This window comes from the organism of the source record quoted next, unplaced genomic scaffold (assembly GCF_019419815.1).
Source record: "Pyrus x bretschneideri cultivar Hongxiangsu unplaced genomic scaffold, Pyrus_bretschneideri_v1 Contig19, whole genome shotgun sequence".
NCBI classification, from domain to species: domain Eukaryota; kingdom Viridiplantae; phylum Streptophyta; class Magnoliopsida; order Rosales; family Rosaceae; genus Pyrus; species Pyrus x bretschneideri.
This window is the reverse complement of record NW_025999490.1, coordinates 3,189,606-3,214,582: the sequence shown is the minus strand read 5'-3', so window position 1 is coordinate 3,214,582 and position 24,977 is coordinate 3,189,606. Positions and strand designations below refer to the sequence as shown.

Sequence of the window (24,977 nt, the reverse complement as noted above, 5' to 3'; positions counted from 1 at the left end):
TCAGAAAATAACCCCGTGGTTTTATCAGGACAACGCAGTTTCCTAGTGCAGGCCATTGGATTTAAAATGCAGTTTTAGATATATTTTGTTTATTATTTTTAAACATACTTTTATCTATAAAACTAAAATAAATAAAAAATGTATAGCATATTTTCCTATACTAGTATATTCCGCCATCCCCCAGGTTCTTCTCCAATGCAAAATCCCCATGCGAGCACAGAGCACTCCTGCGATATGTTTCATCACACAACTCAAAATTCAAGAGTCCTAAACACATTGGCCATCTCGTGCAGTTGCAGGCACACATTATCGACGAATACCGCTGCTGCTTTCATGGTAGGAACGAACCGTCTCAACCACTGATCTATCCCCGCTGAAGCATACTACACTGTGAAAGACGTTGCGTGACGTCACTCCATGCTGCAGATAAAAGAGATCCCAGATTACTTGAGGACTTGAGCACATTTATTGCAAAAGAATGATGTTAAGTATTGTACCTGGGAATTTTTGAAAATCAGGCTCTATTCCGTTGCCATTTATGTCCTTGTGTTTTGGTGTGACATACTTCCCAACAGTTACAACCACGCCAGAGCCATCACGAAGTTCAAATACAGATTGAATTAAACCCTGTCAAAAGCATCAGGACGCCATCAGAATCATAAAGAGAACTAACCATTAGAAAGCAAGTTGTTGGAATCTAGCTAAATGCAGTTCCGTTACAAGACATATACAATAAACATGCAAAGACAATGTTGAGCAACAGTAAAAACTGAAACAGCGATGGCAAATTTTTTTACCTTGCCAAATGTCCGTTCACCCACAAGAACCCCTCTACAATTATCATGCAAAGCGGAAGCAACCTGCAATGAGAGCCACCGATGTAAGTGCTTGAATTGTACGAACCAAAAAAATCATACATAATTGGGATAATCGAGCTGCTCACAATTTCACTTGCACTAGCAGTATTGTTGTTCACCAAAACCTGTGTTAGAAGTTAAGTCAAGAGCCTTGTCATAACTCATAAACTCGAGATGTTTGCAATTACACTTGCCACAAATACAATTCATGGAAACAGATAAAAAGTATCTTAGACATGTACAAGGGCGTACAATAACAGGTGCTGTAACTAATGGTGCAGTATCTGCAACGATGCTTTGTTGGTATTCGGGATCCTTCCCGTCTGTATAAATCACCTGTTCATAATCATCAACAAGAAAAAACACCACATTAACACAATCATTCTACTAGCATACAGGAGCTACTTAGAGAACGCAACACAAAGGACTAACGCCAAACACAAACACCACCAATGAGAAAATAAACATGAAAAATGTATCTGCAAAAAGGAAAAAGGAAAAACGCATACCGTCTCCCCTTGATTTAGAAATAGCTTGGCAATTTCTATTCCAGCCTGAAAATATGCAAACAGGTTTAAATAAAGAATCTTGATATTGCAGAATTCATCTGAACAAATTACTAACAGGGAACATACAACATAACTGAGTTTGTGCTAAGAATCAATGTTACATGATTGATTGAATACAACTACAGAAAAAGGATGCATGATTTTCCACAAAAATATGTAAATTTTCATTTTATTATTGACAATGGCATTATCGTATAAAGACTTGATAACGACAATTCAATTTCTGTGATTGAAACAATAAATGATGACCACACATGGATTATCTAGCGACATTTTCAAATATTATTGAAATTGTCATTTATTTAGACAATCGTACAGTCTGACAAATACGACCAAGACTAATGGCAAGTCATGATGAATCGAAACATTCACATGGCTCATGTGTTTATAGAGCCTGATTGAGCAAAAAAAGGAGAGAGATTTACCGTTTTTTATGGCTCTATTCTTTTGGAAGCTAGAACAGGATAGAAGTAATAAATTTGTACATCATGTGATCAAAGATAAACTAGCAGTTATAGTTAAGGAGTATATGAGTAATAAACCTACTAGCTAGCTAAAAGATCCACATTGCCAACAAAACCAGTAGTTAGGATGAGCGAAATTCTCTGAGGTGTAATCATCAAACCTAGCATTAACTCAAAAGTTATCTCTCAACTAGCAGTTATAGTTAAGGAGTATATGAGTAATAAAACCTAGTCACTAGCTAAAAGATCCACAAAGAATGAAATTCTGCAAGGTGTAATCATCAAACCTAGCACTAACTTAAAGTTATCTCAAGATCCAGAATGGAAACCTGTACTAGTCCACCACGATTATCTCTAAGATCCAGAATGAAGTATGAGGCACCCATGTCCTGAAGCCGCTTCATAGCTGCAAAATCAATTTTTCCTTCAATATCCACCCTACCACTAACTGACACTATAAGTCTAGTATAAAGCAAAGGAAGAAGCTGCTACTGCCCTTATAAATAAGGTAGAGCATAAAAATATTGAAGCTGGCGAACTGGGAACAAAACTGAGAAATTTAAGTATTTAGAAAAATAACAAATGGTTGTAAAGATAATCATGATTCAGCAGGTGTAACGAATTGAAACTGATGATGAATCATAAAAGCAGGTATTTCCATGGTGACATTGCCCAATCTCTATATATTCAGTTGTTTCCGATAAAATAGGTTTATTACTTTGGATACTATCCCGTTCCTCCTAGATATAGAACAGCCCCAAAGAGAAGGAACATGAAGTAGTTCCTTTTTGCTCTCCATTTACCACTAATGCTTAAAACCAAAAATATGCAAAGAAACACTTTCATGCTCAGAAATTTTACGCATTATAACAACATGCAACTGATTAATTTAGATTAAGAATAAGTGATATGTAACATTCAGTTGAATTTGCTAAAACCACATACCAATTACCAAGTCCTTTCTAGCCAATGCATTGAACTCTTTTACTCGCATGTATCCGACAGATCTGGTTCCATTTTCTATTTGTTCCAACCGATAAAAGACAGGGGTTCGAGCAACAAGTTGTCTTTGGACTTCAATAGACTGAATAGGCCCACAATTGCCGTGCTTGACCTGAAATGTATGATGATGTTTATTCTCAACAATCATTTTAAAACAAACCAACAAAATGGTAAATTAGCAGTACTCATTGAGAAGCTTAATTTAAATGACAACCTATTTTTGGTAGAGAAACAAAACATCAGTATTCAGTACAAATAGTATCACAACCTTAATAGTAACGAACGTCTCGTTAGGGCCTTGCATCAATGATGATACTTCAAAAGCTGATTTCCCTTTCACATCCAATCCATTAACAGCTAGTACTTCATCCCCCTACCAAATAATAAAATGCAAGAAAACATATAACCAGCAGCCAACACAAAACCCCTTCAAGACTTTATGTGAGTTTGTAGAAAAGCCAAAGTGGAGAGGGAGTTATGGAAACAGACATAATATTACATCTATAACTGCAAGTTTGGTATAGGAATACCTGTCTCACACCTGCAGATTGTGCAGGACCATCCAGTACAAGTCCTAGTACCTTCACTTTCACATCTCCGTTTTCATCTGGGACTTCCCTGAGGTTTATTCCAATACCACTCATGTCATACCTCGCCATCTTGGAGAACTTTCATTTCAACATGACAAAAGTGACATATGCCATGGAATAAGATACGCTGTAAAGTTCGTAAATAAACACCAAGTGAAGACAACATGTATGTTGTAAGGGATGACATTCATAAGCAAAGCCCTTAATTTTTCTTCCCATCTTTCCTTAGCACAATGTCTCCTAACACTAAACCTTGTAGCATGATGGTCATGTAAAGAAACGATATCAGAAGGAAAAATACTAGAAAATCCAAATACAGAGAGACTGAGGAGGGGGGCAAATAATGAACTACCTCTTCGGGGGAAAGAAATCGCGTATAAGGGTCACCCAAGCTGGCCAACATTCGCTTAATCATATCATGAGCCTTAGCTCTTGTCTTTATTGAACTACTTCTTATGTCTTCCTTTTTCCTCTACGAAAAACATCTCCAACCATTAATCTCATACACACGCATTATATATACAAATATAAACGCATGAGCGCGGGCACACACGCACATATTATGAACTGAATCAACGAAGTATATATGCATATGCAAAAAAAGAACAATTACTCCCTAATCAAGTCCTTAACTAAATTTCATTCCAGAAATTAACTAACTTTCATTCGGAAATCAACTAACTTTGTTTCACATTTCTCTACAATCAACTTTCGCACGCGTCAAAATCGAAGTTCTACAAATGCACACGTGTGTACCTGCCAAGTTTCAGGGAATGAGCTCGAGCGGCCGGTGTTGATAAAGCTGTCATTGACAATTTCCCAAGCCTCCTCCACAATCCCCTCATTGGTCACCGCCACCGCTGCTTCGGGTACCAAAAACTCCGCCGCTTCACCTCCTTCTTCCTCGCGACAATACTCCGTCGACGGCGGAGAAGAAGAAGGAGAAGGCTCAATTGCTATGGAAGGCGAAGGCGAAGAGACCAAAAGACACAGCGACAGAGCCCCACCTAGGGCTCCAACAAGAGCTTTCTCGGCCCAATTGATCGAATTTCGCTTGAAATTGGATCGAATCGGGGATTTTAGGGTTTCCGATAAGGGCGGTGGTGAGAGTGAGAGTGTGGTGTTGCTGAGCAACAGAACCCTCATCTTCTTCTCCTCCTCCTCCCAATCAGAAATTAAAATTTACTTTTTTATTTAATTTCGCGGGAGTTTAAATACGCGGCGTTTTGACCTTTGTGACAGTTTGCCACGTGGGAAGGGGGTCTGTTTGGGTGCGTGTGGGAGTTTAATCCAGTCCCGGGGTAGAACGGACAGCGGTGGGCCAGGGCCAGCTGTTGAGTAGGTGTCCGACTGTCCATCCCTCGGTTGCCAAGTGTTGGATTGTCGAACATGGGACTGGATTAGTTTGGGCCGGATTGAGACGAGCTTAGTCTGGTTCAGTGTATGCGAGTACGCCGTATGAAAACTTAGGATAAGTGCAATCATTTGTTATAATATTATTCCTTTCATATACTCACTTTAAAGGCGCGTCCATCCACTTACATATACACACACACACACATATATATATATATATTTTTTTTAACTAAAGTAACTTAGTTCAAATAAAAAATCCTCGAGTATCTTCGATTCCAATACAATCGAAATAAAAGGCGTTAAAGATTAGTAATAATGTGATTTAAATTTGTATTTGATAATAATCAAACGTAAGACTTCTCGTTTATAAATAAATAAGAATATAACTAAACTGTTATTTGAAGTAACCACCAATTATATAGTCATCGAAATCTATTAAATCATCATCTTTATTATTATATATCCATCGTTATCTTGTAATTAATAATATCATTTTAGAACTAACAAGATACGAGATACGAAAGTCACACCGACAAAATTCTCCACAAGAGGCAAGTGTGTTGGTGTTATGCGAGGATGGTCAATTTGATTTGATTTAAAAGGATTGCTAAGGTGGCAATCAATCATTGTGAATCTTTTTACATAAAAAATTGTAAATGTATTCTCATTACATTTTTAACTCAAGGAATTGGGGGAGATCGCATTTTGAATATTGTCTAGAAGGAACTTGGCTAAATATATACTTGATTGTGTGGTTCCTACTTTTTCAAGCATAAATTAGCCAATGGAAAAGTACAAATAATTGTGCAAATATACATCTAAGAAATTTTTTACCGTCAGACTTTATCATATTTGATATCAACTGTTAGATGTAATGTATTTAAAATTTTAAAGTTGTCAAAATTTTAGGTTTTAACCAAAAAATTATTTTAGACCCAATTATTGAAGAATGATTGAGTCAATTTAAAATGTAAATTTTAGTGCCACTATGATTTAATGGTATTCCTCTTCATTTGTAAGTGAGATGTCTTAAGTTTTGATTCTCGCCAAAGGCGAATTTGAACCATATTATTGCTAGTCCATTATAAGACTTAGTTTACTGACACACTTCGACCAAAATCATGACGTGCTGGCTGTCACGTTTGTAAGGATTTTGAGTCTCGTTCGTACAAGTAAGAAGGAAAGAGAGATAGAGGGAGTTCGAGACAAAGAGAGATACACGGGGAAGGAGATGATGTGGATGTGGGTGAGTGTGTGGTCCAGATGCAACCAACAAAACCACAAAACAATCACCCCAAAATGACAAATACCCACCAAGGGCAAAATCGTCATTTCACACCTACGGTACGAATAATTCAGGACGGGCTGTCACAACCTACCCCCTTAAGAAAATTTTGTCCCGAAATTCATAACAACAACTCAAACAAACCACTAGTAATCGAAGAACAACCGAGGATACAAATCTCCATAAAGATAATGTCTCCACATCTTCAAAGCAGAGATAATGGCCGCTAACTCCAAAATCAAGGTGTGCTAGCTGTCACATTTGTAAGGGTTTTGAGTCTCATCCGTACAAGTGAGAAGGAAAGAGAGAGAGAGAGAGAGAGGGAGTTCAAGATAGAGAAAGATACACGGGGGAAGGAGATGATAAATGTAGGATCACCTTTGGGTGTTGTGTAATTAGTATTCGTTCTTCTGGACTGCTCTTAGGCTTTCTGTGCTTTGATACCAAACTAACACATCCCGACCAAAATCAAGGCGTGACGCCCAACAAGCCTTGATTTCGGTCGGGGTGTGTCAGTTTGAAAAGTTGTGACAGCCTGTCCCGAATTATTCGTACCGTAGCTATGAAATGACGATTTTGCCCTTGGTGGGTATTTGTCATTTTGGGGTGATTGTTTTGTGGTTTTGTTGGTTGCATCTAGACCACACACTCATCCACATCCACATCATCTCCTTCCCCCGTGTATCTCTTTTTGTCTCGAACTCTCTCTCTCTCTCTTTCCTTCTCACTTGTACGGACAGGACTCAAAACCCTTACAAATGTGATGCCCAGCACACCTTGATTTTGGTCGAGGTATGTCAGTTGACAAATACCCACCAAGGGCAAAATCGTCATTTCACACCTACGGTATGAATAATTCGGGATGGGCTGTCACATTTACTCTCTAACCTCATTTTATAGATACATCATTTGTTCCCAAAAAAAAAAAAAAAAAACCTAAATTTTGGTGGACCAGCCATTTTACTTTAAAGTTGCCTAAATTTTAAAAATTTAGATGTAATGTATTTAAAAATTTAAAGTTGCCCAAATTTTAGGTTTTAACTAAAAAATATATCTTAGTCTCAACTATTGAATAATGATTGAGTTAGTTTAAAACCTAAATTTAGGGTTTAATTTGGTCTAAATTCAGGGTTAAATTTGCCCAAATTTTAGTTTTTAACCCAAAACTTATTTTAGGCTCATCTATTGGAGAAAGATTGAGTTAGTTTAAATTATAAATTTTAAGTTTAATCCAAGGGTTGGAGATGGTATTCGTCATCGTCGTGTGATTCAGGAGTGTTATAAAGCAAACACAAAACGTGCTATGTGGAATATATTATGATTCAAATGTGTCAAGAATCAAACTCAAAACATACTACATAAAATACGGGTTTAAAATTTGTTTCTAACCACAAAGCCACTTGTGACGGTTCATATTATGTGTAAGATAATTTGACATTGTAGTGCTAAATTATTGGTATGAGACAAAGATAGGTTGATGCCAATTAACAAAAAGTCAAATTATATATATATATATATATATATATTTTTTTTTTTGTGCTTCAAAAAAAAATATTTATAATTTATAATTTGTTTTAGTAATGACCTAGGGGGAATAGGTGCCTCTTCGGATTTTCTTTGTAGAGATTTAGAAGATCAATCAATCGTATCCGTTTATCGTACATGTTATAGTTATAAATTATTTTAAAATTTTAATTTAAAAATAAATATAAATAATATCTAACGAAAAATGATTTTATAATATATGATAAACGAACACGATTGATTCATCCTTGAATCCTACAAAGAGGATCTTGAGGATCCATGTCCGCCCTAAGGACTAATCACTATATAATTACTTTAGTGGGGTTTTAAATTTGTGAAGCCGAAAATAATAATTAATTAAAAAATCTGCACACTCACAGAGGAAAGAAAAAAGAAAGAGCGAAAGGAAAGGTTTTCGGTGCCGAGAGAGAGAGAGAGAGAGAGAGAGGAGAGAGATTTTGGATTTTTATCTTCATCTTCTTCCTCCTTGCGTTCTGTTTGGCAGCAGCGGCGGAAACTCAGAGAGAGGGAGACGAACAGCTGTAAATCCAATACGTCGCCGTATCGGCAGTCTCAGATCTAGTAAGGGTTTTCTCACAGAAGAGGAGAGAGAGAGAATGAGCGGGAGAGGCGGCGGAGGCGTGGCCAGCAATGGCAAGGGCAATACTGGGATTTCCGGCATACCGGCGGGGTCTCGGAAGATGGTGCAGAGCTTGAAGGAGATTGTGAATAACTGCACTGAGCAAGAGATCTACGCTATGCTTAAAGACTGTAACATGGACCCTAACGAGGCCGTCAATCGCCTCCTGGCCCAAGGTCCACCCCCTATCCCTCTCTCTCTCTCTCTCCTCACTTTCTCTCTCTAAAATCTTCTCTCTTTTGAAATTTATTTGTCAAATTTTTATTTTGAATTTGAAGTTTCGGGTTTTTTTCTATTTTAGGGCAAATCAAAAAGTTAGTATTGGACTGAGGCATAGCTGTAGTATTGGTGACAGTCCAGTAGATTTTCTGGATTATAAAAGGAATAATATTTATTGGGTTGAAGGAAATTGTTCATTTGATTTATCAAGTTTTGTGCTTTCCCTACTATTTGGTCTTTCAATTTTCGAAAAATATATATGTCATGCTTTGCTGGGCTGTTTCCCCCTTTTGGGTTTTTGTTTATTTAGTTATTTTCTGGGTTCCCATCTTTCTCACTTGCACTCGTTCACTCATCTTGTTTGAAAAATCATGCTTTGGAAGAAATGAAATCAATGAGTTTTTTAAGAGTTTTGTTGTTTAAAACATCAATTATGTCCTTGAAGCATGCTTCTTGTGATTCTTGCTCGGCAAAATCGTGGTTGAAAGTTGAAATATGATCTCTTTTCTGTATTTTTGGTTTCGTAGGTTGAGTATGTGGAGGTCTTAGTGCTTATATGAACGTGATTTGGTGTGTGTGTGTGTGTATGTTTTTTGTTGAAACTGCTTCTGATGTAAAACTTATAACTTGTGTAGATCCTTTTCATGAAGTGAAGAGCAAACGAGAAAAGAAAAAAGAGGTCCGTGCGTGTCATTTGCCTAATTTCAAGTTCATGTTCTGTCATTTACCTCCCATCCTTGCTCTCTTCATGGTTTATGTACTGAGAAGATTTTATGTTATCCTATCCTTTCTAACGTAACACACACGCACACACACTCATATTTTTCTTCAGAGTAAGGAGCCGACAGATTCCAGGTCCCGTGGGGCAAGTAACACTTCAAGTTATGGTGCTAGAGGTGGTGACCGTTATTCTGCACGTGGCGGATCAAACCACTTTAGCTCTAATGGTATGTGGCAGACCGATGCAATTAAAGTTGGATAATACTGTTTACACAGTTCGAAAATTTCTACAGAATGTTGATAAACTTAGTCTCACCTATGCGTTTCTTTGCCCCCTCAGATTCTGGTTTTTCGCATGGTAAGTCTGCATACAAGAAGGAAAATGGGACACATGCTTATCCAGGTTCTGCGCCTGGCATGGCAGGACATCACACAGGTCGACGACCTACATCCTACAGGTTGTAACTATAAAACCTCAAATTGATAGTTCTTTCTCTGATTTAGAAGCATAAAATGCAACTAAATAATATAATTATTAATTTTGAGAAAGTTGCTAACCCTCATCTGTTTGTTCATGTTCTTTGGTTCTCTTTTTTAAACTTGTATTTGAATTTTTCAAAGAAAGCCTTTATCTGTTGAGTGTCTCGTCGCACTTAAACTTTCACTGTTACAGGTCACTTCATTTCTAACAACTTTCTGTTCAATATATTAATGCTCTTCTGGACATACTTCAATTGTAAAAGAAGTAAATAATGCAATTAGGCCTTTTTTATGTCTCGAGTCTTGACGTGAAAATTGCAGAGGAAGTTCCCTCATCTTCATATGTTTGTGAAAACATGCTCTACATTAATCGTACATGGTTTGTTTGCATGTCTGTTTGTCTCTAGCAGTTTTTCTCTAGCTGATCATTTTTTTATTACTTCCATAGCCCTTGGGGTGGTATAGATTGCTATTCATGTTGCTATTCATGTTAAAAACATGGGGATGATGCATATTCGATGTGTTGCTCATCTGTTTGTAAATCTGTTGCAGCGATTCTGTGGGGAGTGAAAACAAAGTGCCAACATTGAGCACAGATGATGGAATATCGTCATTCTCACAGCCTTCTTCAGGATATCAGTCTGCATGGGGAGGGGTTCCAGGTCAAGTATCCATGGCCGACATTGTTAAGATGGGCAGGCCGCAAGCCAAGGCTACCACCTTGCCAAACCCCCATAATCATAGTGGTAATCATCATGATGGGGCACCTCCTGCAGCATCATTGCATTACAATTTGCATTCACCGCAAGATCATGTTCCGAAGTTGTCAGCGACCAATGATGAGTGGCCCTTGATTGATCCACCATCTGTTAGCATGTCCTCTGTTCTTGGGGCACCCACAAACTCTGAGCTGTATGCTGATTCATCTAACTTGCCCATCGATAGAGTTAATCAACATATAAGATCCCAGATAGATGAGGTTGAGGTGGAAGAAGATGATTCTGTTGAGGCACTTCCAAGCCATAATGAGCCTACTTCTGTATCTGGTAGACATTTACAAGAAGATAATTCCGGAGGTGCATCTAATTTTGATAATAACTTGTATGAAGACATAAATTCCTACCAACCACAGAGGCATGCTTTCGAGGAGAATGAAGGTAACAAGATAGGTTTTTTTTTTTTTTTTTTTTTTTTACTTGGGGTTGTCCTGCGACGTCTTTTTCCGCTGTTCTTTCTGACCTATATTTTTCTCAAAGTTCCACTATATATTTCAATACGAACATGGCATAAAGATATGGAAATATTGTGATGAAGGTTTATGTTACTCTGCGAAGAGTATTTTAAGGGGGGTTATTTGTAACTGAAAACTCAGTTGCAACATGTGCTTTGAAGTTAGTATCTTGAATCGGGGAAGAAAAGCTTAATACTCTAATTTGGTGGATTTTGACCTGAACAGTTTTTTGCTTTTCCATAAATTCTAACTAATTTTTTCTCTGGATAGTGAGGTTGCTAATTTAAACTTTAATAAATTCCAGAATGCTGAATGCCGTTTTTAAGAAATTGTCTTCCCTTTTTTTCCCCAGCTGAAGAAGATGTGTCATCAGTGGCTGCAAACTTGCAGCAACTTAATTTACAAAACGATGATAGGGGAGCAGCTCCTGAAGAAGAAAAACCTCCTGTGGTCATTCCTAATCACCTTCAGCTTCATACTCCAGATGTCTTGAACTTGAGCTTTGGAAGTTTCCGATCTGGCCCAGATCCTGCTCTTCCTAGCTCCGATTCATTTGCTTCGGAGCCACAGGAAAGCAACTTTGAAGAGACATCTGGGGCCGTAGATGTTTCTGCAATTGCACACTCAGATGCAAGGTATGACCTGGTGATAATAATTCCCTTGATTTTATTGTTGGTTGTTTAGCACCATCTTAAGAATTTTTTTTTTTTTCCTGCAGAAATCCTGAGTATTATGGAGATGAGCATCTCATGAATGCCTCGGACGAAAATCTAGTTCATAGAACTGTAGCCAGTGCTGGAGATTATGAATCTCCTTCAGTTTCACAAGCGGAGATCTTGAAACAAGAAACCCATGAACCTGATCAGGGGAATCAATATGTGTTCTCTTCTGCACCTGGATTTGCATATGAGAACTCCCAACAATTGGATGCGGCATTTTCTCACCAACAGACAAGCTCGCAGATGCAGAATATGGCTCCTTTTTCGAATGTGATGGTAAGGCAGTGAACTATTTTATTTTATTTTATTTGTTGTGTTAATTGTTTTGAGGTAATATTGCAATCTCCACATAATAATTGATTCTGGTTTGAGCAATATATTGCCAGTTGGTTGGGATGGCAACATCATTGGACCTGGAGATCTTACATGTTTAGAGCCTTTAGATCGAGCGTTGGAGTCTTTAGATTCACATCATTATATACATCACATGTAATGCTAGTGCTGGATGTATTGTATGTTTTTTTTTTTTTTTTAATTACCAAGTGTTGCGAGTGTGTTTTGTCTGTATGTTCACATTGTTATATACATTACATAAGCATTGGAAAATTAAAACTGGGAAGATAAAAGGGGCATGAGATGAAGCTTAACCTTTAGTATCATCATACTTTAGATCATTCGGTTCTGTTGGTATGTTTGTTACCGTTAGTTGATTCTCGTTTCTCATATTTTCTTTAAAGCAGGCATATACAAATTCATTGCCCAGCACTCTGTTAGCTTCAAGTGCTCAAGCTGCAAGGGAGGATTTTCCATACTCACCATTCCCCATGACCCAATCTATGCCCACAAAGTATGGCAGTGCGGCTTCTTCTATCAGCGGTCCCACCATCTCCATGGCAGAGGTTTCTTCCTTTATATTGTGTATTAAGCCTATCAATTATTCTTTTAGTTGATAGTTTGACTGGCATAAAAATACTAGAACAGTTTTACAACTTACATTGTGGATGTACGTTTCTTATGCTTGGAAAGAAAAAGAATTACATGCAGATGTAAACACATTCTTGTTGACCGAGATTCATGCTTAAATCCAAGAAACTTAATGTAACATGGTCAAACTAGTTTAAGTTGGCTGAAATTTTGCATTGTATTCATTATGTTATATAGAGGCCATGGATTATTTGTGAAATTGGTTGTCTTGTGCTAACTCATCATCATTCTGCTAAAGTTATATCCCTAGTTTCTTAAGGGAAATATTCACTACTCATCCGTTCTAATTACATATTCTTGTCAGCCTGCACATTTTCTTTGGTTAGTTGCCTCTGTTTTCTGTATTTCGTGTGTATGTTCCATTGCTGTGGAAATCTTCTTGAAATTGTTTGTTATGTACGAAAAGTCCATATAACGAAATTGTTCTTGTTCGAGGTTTTTTTGGTCAACTTATTTCTCTATTGCTCTGATCAAATCCGGACATATTAGAGATCTCAAATTTTCTTCCAATTGTTTTATTGTGGATACACAGGCATTGAGAGCGGGTGGTATTTCTGCACCTCAGCCTACTCCACAGGGCCTGCCTGGTGCTAATGTTGCTACTGGACCAGCTCTTCCACAACACCTTGCTGTGCACCCTTATTCTCAACCTACTCTTCCGCTAGGGCATTTTTCAAACATGATCGGTTATCCTTTCCTGCCTCAGAGCTACACATATATGCCGTCAGCTTTCCAGCAGCAATTTGCTGGTAACAGCACATATCATCAGTCTCTGGCTGCAGTTCTCCCACAGTATAAAAATAGCGTCTCTGTTAGCAGTTTGCCTCAGTCTGCTAATATTCCGCCAGGTTATGGGTTCAGCAGTTCAACCAGCATTCCTGGTGGAAACTTTCCTTTGAATCCACCCTCAGCACCTACAGGCACTACGATGGGCTATGACGATGTTGTAAACCCTCAGTACAAGGACAATAGCCATTTGATCTCACTTCAGCAGGTAATTTGTTATCTTGGTTAAAAACTCATGAAAGTGCTTATCCTTTCGTTCGTTTAACAGTATATTCTCAAAGCAAACAACTACTATTCTGCAATCAGTAAAACTCATTCTTCTTGTTCTTTTTTCTTTGTCAGCAGCAAAATGATAACTCGGGCATGTGGGTTCATGGACCTGGTTCCCGAGCAATGTCCGCTGTTCCAGCCAGCAACTATTACAGCTTTCAGGGGCAGAATCAACAGCACGCAGGGTTCCGGCAAGCTCAGCAACCACCGCCTTCACAGCAGTATGCTGGAACTCTCGGTTACCCTAACTTTTATCACTCTCAAACCGGGATGTCCCTAGAACACCAGCAGCAGCAAAGTTCGAGGGACGCATCCCTGGGCGGCTCACAAGGTGGCCAACCCTCGAAGCAGTCGCAACAGCAGCTATGGCAGAACAGCTACTAATTCCCAGTCATCTCCTCCCTCTCCTCAAGGTTTTTTTGGGGTCACGTAGTGAGTTTGAAAGTGGCCGATCAGAGGCGTTTACTGCGGTCGGAATAATCGTCATCATGTATCATTATTTGGTCATAAGAGGAAGAGAGCTTGGCTTGGCTGCTGCCCTGTCCCTGTCCCCGTGCCTGTGCCTGTGCCACGAGAGAGATTGTATTTCTAGATATTGTTTTCTTGCTCACCATGTTTAACCTGTTACCTTAGGTAAAAACAAGTGTGCTAATTTGGATTAGTGGATATTTTACTACGATCCTTTTCGTTTCTTTTCTCTCCTGTTTGCTTGTTCAGTTGTGTTTTTTGTTTTCCCGTAGTCTCCTCCGAATGAAATTTGTGCATTTCCTAGCTAAATACAAATTAGAGAGTAAATCACAATGCATAGAAAACGCTTGCAGGTTTATTAACTAGCTCTTAATCTAGTAATATTATATTTGATCAAACGGGAGAAGAATTTTTTATGCTCAACTAGTTAATCAGGTGAACTGTCGAACTCATCGACTATCGAGACAAGTTCCTGATCTAATAAAATTTTTTTTGGTCAAACGGTAGAATAATTTATGTTCGACAGTTGAATCAGACGGACTGTCGAACTCACTGACTAAAGAGCGAGGCCTGTCTGACCTACATATAGAGCTTGTTTCCTAAGAAGTGGGACAGAATTGTCGGACAATCCACTTATTGTCTTTCTAAAAAGGAATTCAAACTCAAATGAATTGAGGAGCTTCCTACAACTTAAAAGTTCCAAGCTTTAAACATTTCTCAGAAAAAGAATGGAAATTAAATTGAACTTCACCCTGCCACCTTCATTTTGTGGTAAGTAACCAAGAACATTTCCAACCGATCCGGTCAAAAGATTATATAGCTAAAAATAGCTTGGAATGACACGAAAATCGTCTCCAACTAAAGGCTAGGTCAAAGAGCTTGTGGACCCCACCGGGCTCAAATCAAGCCAGCGGGCTGGCTATTTCCAACCAGCCATCCAACACTAGAATGTCAAGCTTAACATTTTGCCAGCCATCTAGCTCTAGAATGTTAAGCTTGACATTTTGCCAGCACTCTAGCTCAGCCCATTTGAATGCCAACGCCTACCTAGCATCATCATGACACCAGTTAGCAACGGCTAGCTAACGTCAGGTTAGTGTTGGAATTTGAATTTTTTTTTGGGATGAATTTTAAATTTTTTTCCTATAAATACCTACACCATTCATACAACATTGAAAGCTGAAAATAAGAAGTGTCACGTGGATAAGAATCCTATCTAAAATTTTCACAACCCATTACATCTCGACATGTGGCACTCGAAATCCTATCAGAAAAATTATTAAGATTACATAAATATAAGAAATCTGAAAAGTTACTCACGTTAGCGACATGTCACTTGAAGTCCTATCCAAAAAATTATTGAGAATATATAAAAATAAGAAATCTGGAGGCTTATTCATTGGCGATAAGTGACACTCAAAATATGTCTGAAAATCTTATTTTAATATGATAGTTTAATTTAACCGTATTAATTTAATTAAAATAATAAATTATGTTAAGTCTATGACTATTTGTCCCCCTCAGTTGGAGATGATTTTTTGTCAAAGAGTTATGTTTCGCCTATGGATCTTTGGTCTCCTCTGTAGGAGATGGTATAAAATATGGCCCAATACTGTTTATTAAAATATAATTTTTTATAGCACCATAAGGCTAAGGAGAACCTTTTGACCCTCTTTGATTGAATATGGCCTAAGCTTCTCCCTCTCTTGTTTTATTGTCGCACAAGCACTTCTCTTTTCTTCATTACGTACCTTTCTTCTAACTTTTCACATGGTTTTGCTTTTCATGGTTGTTCTCTTGTTTCTTTAGGTAAACTTTAGCATTTGTTATTTGCTTGTTGGTTGGTTCTTCTGTTTTAATTTGCTTTTCATGGTTCTTCTACTTCTCTCTCCCTCCTACTCTCTTTTCTCTTCTTTTTCTCCTTTTTTTTTTTCCTCGACTTTTTCCCTTTTCTTCCTCTGCTTTTCTTTTCTAGAGGCTTCTGGTAAGCGTCTCTTATTTTCTTTTCTTTTTCTCTTCCTTTTCGAATTCGGGAACCGGCCACAACCCGATGAACCCCAACCGGCACCTGCCAATCCATGAAGGAAGGAAGGTGCAGAAGATTTGTGGAACAAAAATGACGGGCCGATTGTTGAACCGCCTCCGTCGGTTCGACTGTACGGATGGACGGACGAGATAGATTGCGGTGCCGCCGCTGGACTTGAGGAAAATGATATCAAAAGGTCGTGATTTGGCAGCTGGATTCGAACTCAAACCTCGGGGTACAAGCTGAGCTGTGCACGAAACACACCCACGTGTGTCAAACCCTAACAAATGCAGCCGTTGGCCTCTCTCTGTGGAAGCTGCTTCACTCAAGCCTCTCTCGCTTTTGGTCATTTCCACCTGCAATCCAAAACCAAAACAACCCACACCTCCATGTCTGCAAGTCTCGCCCTCTCGCTTCGAATTTCAAAGAGCCACGCCTCCATTTCATCTAAGCCCAAATCCCTCGGAATCAAACATGGAAAGGTAAAAAGTGTTTCACTTTCCTCCAATCTCATCTCCATTATTAGCTCAAGGGAAAATAAATGCGAACTATCTCATGCGCATTCCTGAGTTGCATATGGAGGCCAATATAATGCTGATGGTTGTTTTCTGTATGTGATTATTCGTGGCTTTACCCTTGTATGTGGACCATTAAACCTTTTACTTTCGGTCTCGATATTGATAATGGTTGGTTCTCACTTGTTCTGGAGTATCAAATGTCTATTTTTTGAGGGAAAGCAGTCGGTTGTAGCTTGTTTTCACTCTGGCCACTTTTTTACTGCCTGGCAACATAAATTGGAAACCTTTATTTTCGTTAGATTCCATTAGAAAATATGCCCGCGCTTTGCTGTGGGCGTCGAATTTAACATGCATGAATAGTTTCCACACAAAGCAACGAAAAAGACTTTGTAGCAACCTCAGAATCAATGAACAATTGGAATATCCGCACGAAATCTCTCTCTCGGTTTCTCTCACTGTCACCCTCCCACTCCTGAATCGGAGATCCGCACGAAATCTCTCTATCGCTCTCTCCCTCTGCAGGTGGCGTGGCCACTCTGTCTGCCCTCACCATCAATCCCAATCCCAAAATTAAGATGACAAAAGTGGCCTGCAACTCTTTAATTCTAGCCGCGTGATCCTAACCCTAGATGAATATTTTCGTCATTTGAACACCCAAAGGGCCGGCCTCATTAACAACTGAGGTAAGCCCAGCAAACACAGCCCAAAACGAACTAACCCAGCAGCAAAAGCAGTGGTAGAAGAACTCAGTGGCATGGTCGTAAATAAAATGAAATTTGGTCCCAAACACTGTTCATTTAAACAGTGCAATTGAAAACCCTTATTTAGACTAAAGTAACATTATTATAGGAAAACTAATTAAAAGGGTTTAACGTTAAAAAAAAAAATAAAAAGTAAAATAAATAATATCAGGATTGACTTTTTAATGTAAATTTTTCGTTAAAATAAATATTACCAGGAGTTGTTCGTTAAAATTTCCTATTATTATTCATCGTCTCCTCAAAGTTAATGCAGGATAGAAGCCTTCGAGTGACGCATAACTTGACTATCTTCGGCGGCTGCGGCCTTGTCCTTTCCACCATCATCGGCCTATTTGGAGTCAATGTCGATGGAATCCCCGGGACAAAGAACGCACCCTATGCTTTCGGTTTGTTTTCAGCCCTCCTCGTCGTTCCATGAGTCGTCCTGACTGCACTCGGGTTGCTCTACTTTGGGGTGAAAAAGCCTGTCACAGAACAGCAAGTTCGAGACAGAAAGTTGGAGCTTCAAAAGTTAGTTAAGGAGTTTCAGCTCGAGAGAAACACTGCCGGGGTTCGTAACAAAGTGTCTCGGAGTAATTTACCCCCGACGGCTGGTGATGTAGTCGACCCGCAAGACTTCGTTAACCTTCGTATACGATCCTACCGGTTTTTCAATTGTTGTGCTACGGGTCGGCCCTAAGGGCCTCCTAATATCGTGTAAATTAAAGAACATGTAAGTTGATAATTGATTTATTACTTAAGAATTAATAAACATGCTTATTCTTATTGATGACATATTATTTATTTATTAATTTTATCTTCTTAACACTACCCATATATGTTAACATTAAAACTTTGTGTCGGTTCAAATAGCAAGTTTACAAAGTTTGAGTTTTTGAGTCTTTGTTTATAGAAATTTGTTGTAATACCAATTACAATTGCCTATGTGAAAAGAAGTTTTTCAAAATTAAAATTCAAATCTTATTTTTGATCAACTATGTTATAAGAAAAACTGAATGAGCTAATTATTTTATCAATTGATAAAGGATTGGTTAAAAAATTAGATTATGTAAACTTAATTAGTACATTTGTGTCTAAATATTTAAGTAATGTTTGTATATATATATATTTTTTTTATATTAATTTTTAATGATAGTTGATCTAAAAATAAATTTTTTCATATATCTAACAAATTTTTTATTATACATACAATGTATAAAGGGTCAGACGTCAAAGAATCTATGACCTCACTTCGAAGGCTCACCTAGGATTCCAAATTTTCAAAACCAGCTCTTTTGAAAATCGAAAAGACTTATAATGTCATTTTAGTCGTGTGATACCAAAAATAGAATCAAGACGTGCCGTAACAGATTTATCCCATTAGGCTTGGAGGGTGTTTTGTGGGTGGCGGTGTATTAGAACAATTATGGCGGTGTAAATGCACACCACCTACAAGAAAACAACGTTCGTAGCCTTTCCACGTCCTTCCCTTTTTCGCATAGTTAAAGTTTTTCAACATTTTCTCCTGCAGAAATCAAACAAAGGCATTGCCTTTTTGGATTTGAGCAACACTGTTACCTTCTTTCCTGGGTAAGCTCCTCCTCTCATCTCATTTCCTCATAATAATTAACAGAGATAGAAATCATCTTTTATTCACTCAAAAACCCATAATTGACCATTTAAATTCATCATTTTTTTTGCCCTCTAATTTTTCAGGGACAATTTTCTCTCTCTCCCACTTGATTTTTGTTTCTTGGGTATTTCTTATATTTGTTTTCTGGGTCTGTTTGCTTGTGTGGGTAGATTTTATTTGTTTGCTTGCAAGTTCTTCTGTTTCCTTGTTTAGCTTGGACTTGGAGCCTTGCAGGTTGCAATGTCTGTAAGTTTTTGATACTCAGAGATGGAAAGTTTGAATCTTTATCAGTTATGCTGTCCCAAATTATGAATGCAAACTGCAGACTGCAATCCATGGACTGAAATTATAATTCATTATTTAATTGTAGTCAGGTTTTGATAATCTTTCCAAACATTGCAGTATTTAGCTGTGATCAAGAATTGCAACTGAACATTGTGATTGTCCATTCTCCTTGGGCTTCTGAGAATATTAGCTGATTGCTATGTGCACTGATGGAACAGAGAAAGAGTAGGGTGGGGGAGAACGGTTCTTCTTCCCATTGCAATAACACGAAGAAACTGGATAACCATAGAAATAGTCCTAGTAGAGATCCAATGCCTGGGAGTGATCTTTGGAAAGATGGGCTTATTTGTGCTTTTGAGTTTATTCGGAGCCGGAAGAAACCAAACAGTTCAAAACCTGGTCCAAGGATCCCGATCAAACAACAAGCAGATGGTGAGCAAGAAAGGGTGTGCGTTCCTTCTTACGGATTTTCTGATTCTCCATCCCAAATGGAAGATAGAAGCCAGCAATCAGGCCAAGTTCAGGATATCGAAAGATTTGAGGGTGGTCATTGGGTTCCAATTGGGTGGGTTAGGATTTCGGAAATTGTACAAACTGTGCAAGCAAATGCTAGTTGGCCCTCGCAGCAGGTTGGGATGGATGGTGAAGATGACTTGACTGTTGCAGATTTAGCAGCTCCGTATTGGGAGCGTCCGGCAGGGCCCATTTGGTGGTGCCATGTCTCTGCAGGCCACCCCACGGTTGAAGCATGGCTCAGGAATGCCCAGTGGCTTCACCCTGCAGTTGGCTTAGCTTTAAGAGATGAAAGTCGACTTATCAGTGACCGGATGAAGCACCTGCTATACGAGGTAAATTGCGTTTGTTATATCTGAAATTGCTAAATAATTAGTAGTATTGGTTTGTAAGCCTGTTGCAGTAATTCGCAGGATTGTAACAAAGTGACTGGCTTTCAGCTCAAACTTTTTCGGAATCTGGTTTTGTTGAAGAGTTGATTTTGAACATGCTTTGATGCCTCTATCCAGGTCCCAGTTAGGGTTGCTGGGGGGTTGCTATTTGAGCTTTTGGGTCAGTCTGCTGGGAATCCATTTATTGATGAGGATGATGTCCCCATTGTACTTCGATCGTGGCAAGCGCAAAACTTCCTTGTAACGGTTTTGCATATTAAAGGCTCGGTGTCAAGTATAAATGTGTTGGGTATCACAGAAGTTCAGGTTGTTCATCCTTGATTGATCCTTTCAGTGGCTTTGATCTTCTTACTGTGTTACGTTGTTTGTGCATTGAACTTAAAAATTGGTGGTTTAATCCTTTGATATGGTTAGGAACTTCTTTCAACTGGAGGCTATAATGCACCAAGAACAGTGCATGAAGTCATAGCACATCTAGCTTGCCGCCTTTCTCGATGGGATGACAGGTAACTTTAACACTATCGTTCTGATTTAGCAAATACGGTCGTTCTAATTTAGCAACATTACAGCAGCCTACCTACTGTGGAAATGGCACATCAATTATTGGTGTTGGCTCATGCATGTACCACAACTAATTCTCTTCCGTTGTCCATAATGTTATGTATGCATTGTTACATGTTTGTCATTTTTTATTCTCTTAACTTGTGGTTGCCTTAAATGTCTCCGCTGTTTCAGGTTATTCCGTAAGTCCATATTTGGAGCAGCAGATGAGGTTGAATTAAAATTTATGGACAGGTTCTTCCATATGCATACAACCGTTCCTCGTAAAGTAACATTACGTCGTTAATTACTATTTAGTTTGTACTTCACTTATGACTTTACCTTCTTTTTTTAATAGGAGAAACCATGAGGATATGAATCTTTTCACTGTAATCCTCAACCAAGAAATCAGAAAGCTATCGACACAGGTATGCTGTATCTCCTTGCTAGCAAATTCCAGTTGATGTGAAAATCGCTCGATTATATATTTGTGTTTATTCTTGTTGAAAGGATTTAGCAAAGATGAACAGCCTGAACTTCTAGTAAGACAATGGATTCTATGAGCCGTTGGATCTCACTCCTAGTAAGACAATGGCTTCTATTAGCCGTTGGGGTGCGGCTGTGTGAGTGACTGAGTGATATACTAATGTACAGATCTTGCACATCGAAATGGAAGCAAGAAACTGAGTCAATCGGAAAGGAATATATTTTCTTAAGATGTTACTGAATCTACCCTACTCCCATATGCATACGTAATATATAACCCGTAGCCACCATATGCATGTGGTATCGTATTCCTTATGGCCTTCAATACCCCTTCCCTGTTGAAGTGGAAAAATCGAGTCCAGCTAACATTTAGGTTTAGCATCGAGGCAGTCAGTAGAAACATTTTGTTTGACTGTCCTTTGAGGTTACCCTGCCATTCAAATTAATAGATTTTGTTAGCAAACTCTCCATTGCAGGTTATCAGAGTGAAGTGGTCACTTCATGCACGAGAAGAGATCGTATTCGAGCTTCTCCAACATTTGAGAGGAAATGCCGCAAGAACCTTGTTAGAGCAAATAAGAAAGAGTACAAGAGAAATGATTGAGGAACAAGAAGCAGTTCGCGGCCGCTTATTTACCATTCAGGACGTGATGCAGAGCACTGTTCGTGCATGGTTACAGGTCTGTACACATTCTTAGGTTTTAACTGTAAAACTTTTCATTGTTCGGATTTTTTACTGTAAAATTATCGTCCTGAATGTTAAACCAGGATCGAAGCCTTCGAGTGACGCACAACCTGACTGTTTTTGGTGGCTGCGGCCTTGTGCTCTCGGTCATCACTGGGCTATTTGGAATTAATGTTGATGGAATGCCGGGTGCAGATAACGCTCCATATGCCTTTGGTGTATTTTCAGCCATTCTCATCTTTATAGGAACTGTACTGATTGCGGTCGGGCTGCTCTACCTTGGGTTGAAAAAACCGGTCACTGGAGAGCAAGTTGAAGTTAGAAAGTTGGAGCTTCAAGAGTTGGTTAAGATGTTTCAGCACGAGGCAGAGAATCATGAAGTGGTTCGTAAAAATGTGTCTCGCAACAGTCTACCGCCAACAGCCGGCGATGCTTTCCTACGTGATGCAGATTATGTCATGATTCAGTGAGTATGATACAATTGTTGGTGTAGCGTTTATACACCAACAGTCAGATTTCGCGGAAACAGAAACGAAGAGAATACGAAGAGTATGGTTCCTGGTGATGCCTTCACGAAATATAGATGTATAACGGATATATTGTAGTTCTGGAAAGTGTTATTGACAAAGTTTATAGCTCAATCACGATCGTTGTGAGTTCATGTGGCATTCAATTCATAAAAAAGATGTAACCGTGTATCCTAAATCGCTAACCTGAATTGTAAACCATTGACATTTCCGATGTCCAAATTAACCAAGTTCTACAAAGATAATCGAATTTGATAACATCGCAGCATTTTTAGCTAATTCGATACTTGAAATCAAGCACACCAATAATGGAATAGAAACATACAAAACTGATGTCCTCTCTCCTTGCTTCTCCTCTTTCAACACATCATTTAAGAAGTGATCTTGCTAGATGTTCGCGGGCGGTCGCTAATGCTTGGCTTATTGTCTGCAAAAAGAGATATGCATACATTAACAACATAAAATTTGGTGGCAGGGAGTATCCAGTTGTTGACACAGTATTTTTACACGTCAAGTTTAACTATCTAGCGAACAGATATACCTGCTCAGACAACGGAGCTCCAGCATCAATGCTATGACTTGCAACCTTACTTGCTATAACATTTGAATCAGTCTCAAGAACAATACTGAACAAAAAATAAACAGTTAGGCTCAGGCTGTGAGATTTGAGGTCTAGAGGGTCACGATTCGTAGAAGATATAAGGTACAACCAATCTAAACAAAAGGTAGCAATATACATTGCTAAAACAATCTTGGTTCTTATATCATTCTAGCTTTTAGTTTAGCTTACCCGCCATCAACAATTTCATCGAGGCATAGTAAAATGAGATCCAAATTCTCAAGTGCTTCCTTCTTGTCCACATTGCCTCTGTACAAAAGAAAGCCCAAATTAATATCAAATTACAACTACTTGAGAGTAAAAATTATCAAGTTTTATGACGGGAACAAAGACCTCAGGAGAATGCCGACTGCATCAAAAAAACCCTGGAGAACTGTGGCTAAAATGAGCTCATTTTCATTTTCACCCCCAGTAACAAAAAAGTGAAGGTCTTGAACAAACTTGTAAACTACAATGGTGCCCTCAAACATTGCTATCTCAGCTGTACAGGAAGACGCAACAAGTTAATATGGACACAGGTCGAATCAAAACAACACAATGCTTCATATGAGGGGATATCAGTTGATAGGGATTCGAATAATTTGATGACATATGACCTGTACAGAAATAAATAAAGCTTAAATTACCTTCTGTCCGTGCATTTGTCTTTTGAGTTTTAGTAAACACAGCTTTCTCAAAGGATTCTTTGGCAGCATTCGTTGGCCAGTCCTCCTCTGAATAATACTTGACAGCCACACGTTTCCCTTCAGAATCAAGGAGGAGGATGTTCTTTATCGAAGGGCATGACTCCTACAATCAACAACCAATAACCGATTTGCAAAACATGAATCATTATAGGATCACTGCACCAACTGATTCTAGCACTGCCATTACAAAAGGGTCCGATATCTCCCTCATCCATGCTTATCGTGTACATCTAACATTGTGATTGCACAATTGTACTTAATATGTTCCACTACAAGTTCACGCAAATGATCTCGCGGGATCATAGTTGGTTATGTTAACTCATTTATAAGCTTATATTGAACATCTTAAAATCTTAAGTGTGATCCGTTTACAATGTCAACTACATTGTTTATAACAACATGAACAAGATCAAACAAACACATAAAACTAGTAGAATCATTTCCCAGGATCACGGCCCACTACGGTAACTCAGTTGCAAGCTCAAATTCAAATGGGACCATGTATGCCATTCATCTGTTAATTTTGAGTCATTTAACAGCATCAAATCAACAAGAACAAACAAACATAAAATCTGAACAATATATTATCTTCCAATTAAACAATGCATTAGCATATATACGTACATACAGATATAACCTTAATTTCAAAAATATGCATTGCATTTATGTTAAAATTGCAGGATCTGCTAGATCCTGTTCTAAGGAACTTGGATCCGACCCCAACTATTCCACTCACAAACAGATCAAGAAGCTGATACCAATGTCTAATCCCTAACCCTAATCCTAGCCCTAAACATTTGCCAAATCAATTGGAATTTCAAGAGAGAGAAAGATGAGGAGTGAGAAAGAAACTGACCATTTTGTTCGGAGGAGAGCGACTCCGGAGTCTCCGACGAAGCAGCAGAAAGCACCGAAATTGTTTGTTTTCGGTACACGTTTGTTCAACTTTATACTTTCCCCAACCCACCACTTAATTTTACGTTATTTCCAAATAAAAACCCCGAAATTAATTTTATTTGATAATAGTTTGAAAAACCGAACCGAACCGTTCAAACCGGTTCCGGTTCCTGTTCCTGTTTCGAATGACCAAAAACCGGCCGAACGGAACCGAACCGTTTTATTAATAATAAATAAATAAATTATATATACACACATGTCATGGT

At 38.5% G+C, this 24,977-nt stretch overlaps 4 protein-coding genes and 1 long non-coding RNA gene across 10 annotated transcripts; 3 read left to right on the top strand and 2 right to left on the bottom strand.

Moving 5' to 3' along the window:
• Window positions 1-55: 55 nt before the first annotated feature.
• Window positions 56-4,661, bottom strand: LOC125476343 (carboxyl-terminal-processing peptidase 1, chloroplastic). The gene is made up of 12 exons (XM_048582246.1): window positions 4,239-4,661; window positions 3,835-3,954; window positions 3,423-3,560; window positions 3,161-3,265; window positions 2,836-3,004; window positions 2,220-2,296; window positions 1,367-1,411; window positions 1,110-1,193; window positions 944-982; window positions 798-860; window positions 498-627; window positions 56-420 (listed from the first exon to the last, which is right to left on the bottom strand). The coding sequence occupies exons 1-12, from the start codon at window positions 4,626-4,628 to the stop codon at window positions 365-367; spliced, it is 1,416 nt and encodes a 471-aa protein (XP_048438203.1). The 5' UTR covers window positions 4,629-4,661; the 3' UTR covers window positions 56-364.
• Window positions 4,662-7,997: 3,336 nt separating this feature from the next.
• On the top strand, window positions 7,998-14,393 carry LOC125476342. Of its 4 annotated transcripts, none has more exons than XM_048582242.1 (10): window positions 7,998-8,463; window positions 9,142-9,185; window positions 9,339-9,453; window positions 9,567-9,684; window positions 10,259-10,863; window positions 11,290-11,572; window positions 11,656-11,932; window positions 12,394-12,555; window positions 13,173-13,634; window positions 13,769-14,393. In XM_048582242.1, the coding sequence occupies exons 1-10, from the start codon at window positions 8,265-8,267 to the stop codon at window positions 14,078-14,080; spliced, it is 2,577 nt and encodes an 858-aa protein (XP_048438199.1). In that variant the 5' UTR covers window positions 7,998-8,264; the 3' UTR covers window positions 14,081-14,393. The 4 variants fall into 4 exon arrangements, with proteins under 4 accessions (XP_048438199.1, XP_048438201.1, XP_048438202.1 ...); XM_048582244.1 differs by having other exon boundaries at window positions 7,999-8,463; window positions 13,772-14,393; XM_048582245.1 differs by having other exon boundaries at window positions 8,000-8,463; window positions 12,397-12,555; window positions 13,772-14,393.
• A 1,382-nt stretch (window positions 14,394-15,775) lies between these two features.
• Window positions 15,776-18,256, top strand: LOC125476482. The gene is made up of 2 exons (XR_007257745.1): window positions 15,776-16,672; window positions 17,714-18,256. It is a non-coding gene; the product is annotated as an uncharacterized LOC125476482 (long non-coding RNA).
• A 600-nt stretch (window positions 18,257-18,856) lies between these two features.
• Window positions 18,857-22,623, top strand: LOC125476340. 3 transcript variants are annotated; one of them, XM_048582238.1, is made up of 8 exons: window positions 18,857-19,038; window positions 19,484-20,214; window positions 20,389-20,577; window positions 20,686-20,777; window positions 21,007-21,066; window positions 21,170-21,239; window positions 21,774-21,977; window positions 22,066-22,623. In XM_048582238.1, exons 2-8 carry the CDS (start codon window positions 19,576-19,578, stop codon window positions 22,450-22,452), a joined length of 1,641 nt encoding a protein of 546 aa, XP_048438195.1. In that variant the 5' UTR covers window positions 18,857-19,038; window positions 19,484-19,575; the 3' UTR covers window positions 22,453-22,623. The 3 variants fall into 3 exon arrangements, with proteins under 3 accessions (XP_048438195.1, XP_048438197.1, XP_048438196.1); XM_048582240.1 differs by having other exon boundaries at window positions 18,858-19,038; window positions 19,585-20,214; XM_048582239.1 differs by lacking the exon at window positions 18,857-19,038 and adding an exon at window positions 19,067-19,327.
• A 68-nt stretch (window positions 22,624-22,691) lies between these two features.
• On the bottom strand, window positions 22,692-24,826 carry LOC125476341 (coatomer subunit zeta-2-like). The gene is made up of 6 exons (XM_048582241.1): window positions 24,671-24,826; window positions 23,755-23,917; window positions 23,462-23,609; window positions 23,300-23,377; window positions 23,051-23,135; window positions 22,692-22,936 (listed from the first exon to the last, which is right to left on the bottom strand). The coding sequence occupies exons 1-6, from the start codon at window positions 24,671-24,673 to the stop codon at window positions 22,877-22,879; spliced, it is 537 nt and encodes a 178-aa protein (XP_048438198.1). The 5' UTR covers window positions 24,674-24,826; the 3' UTR covers window positions 22,692-22,876.
• Between the last annotated feature and the right edge of the window lie 151 nt (window positions 24,827-24,977).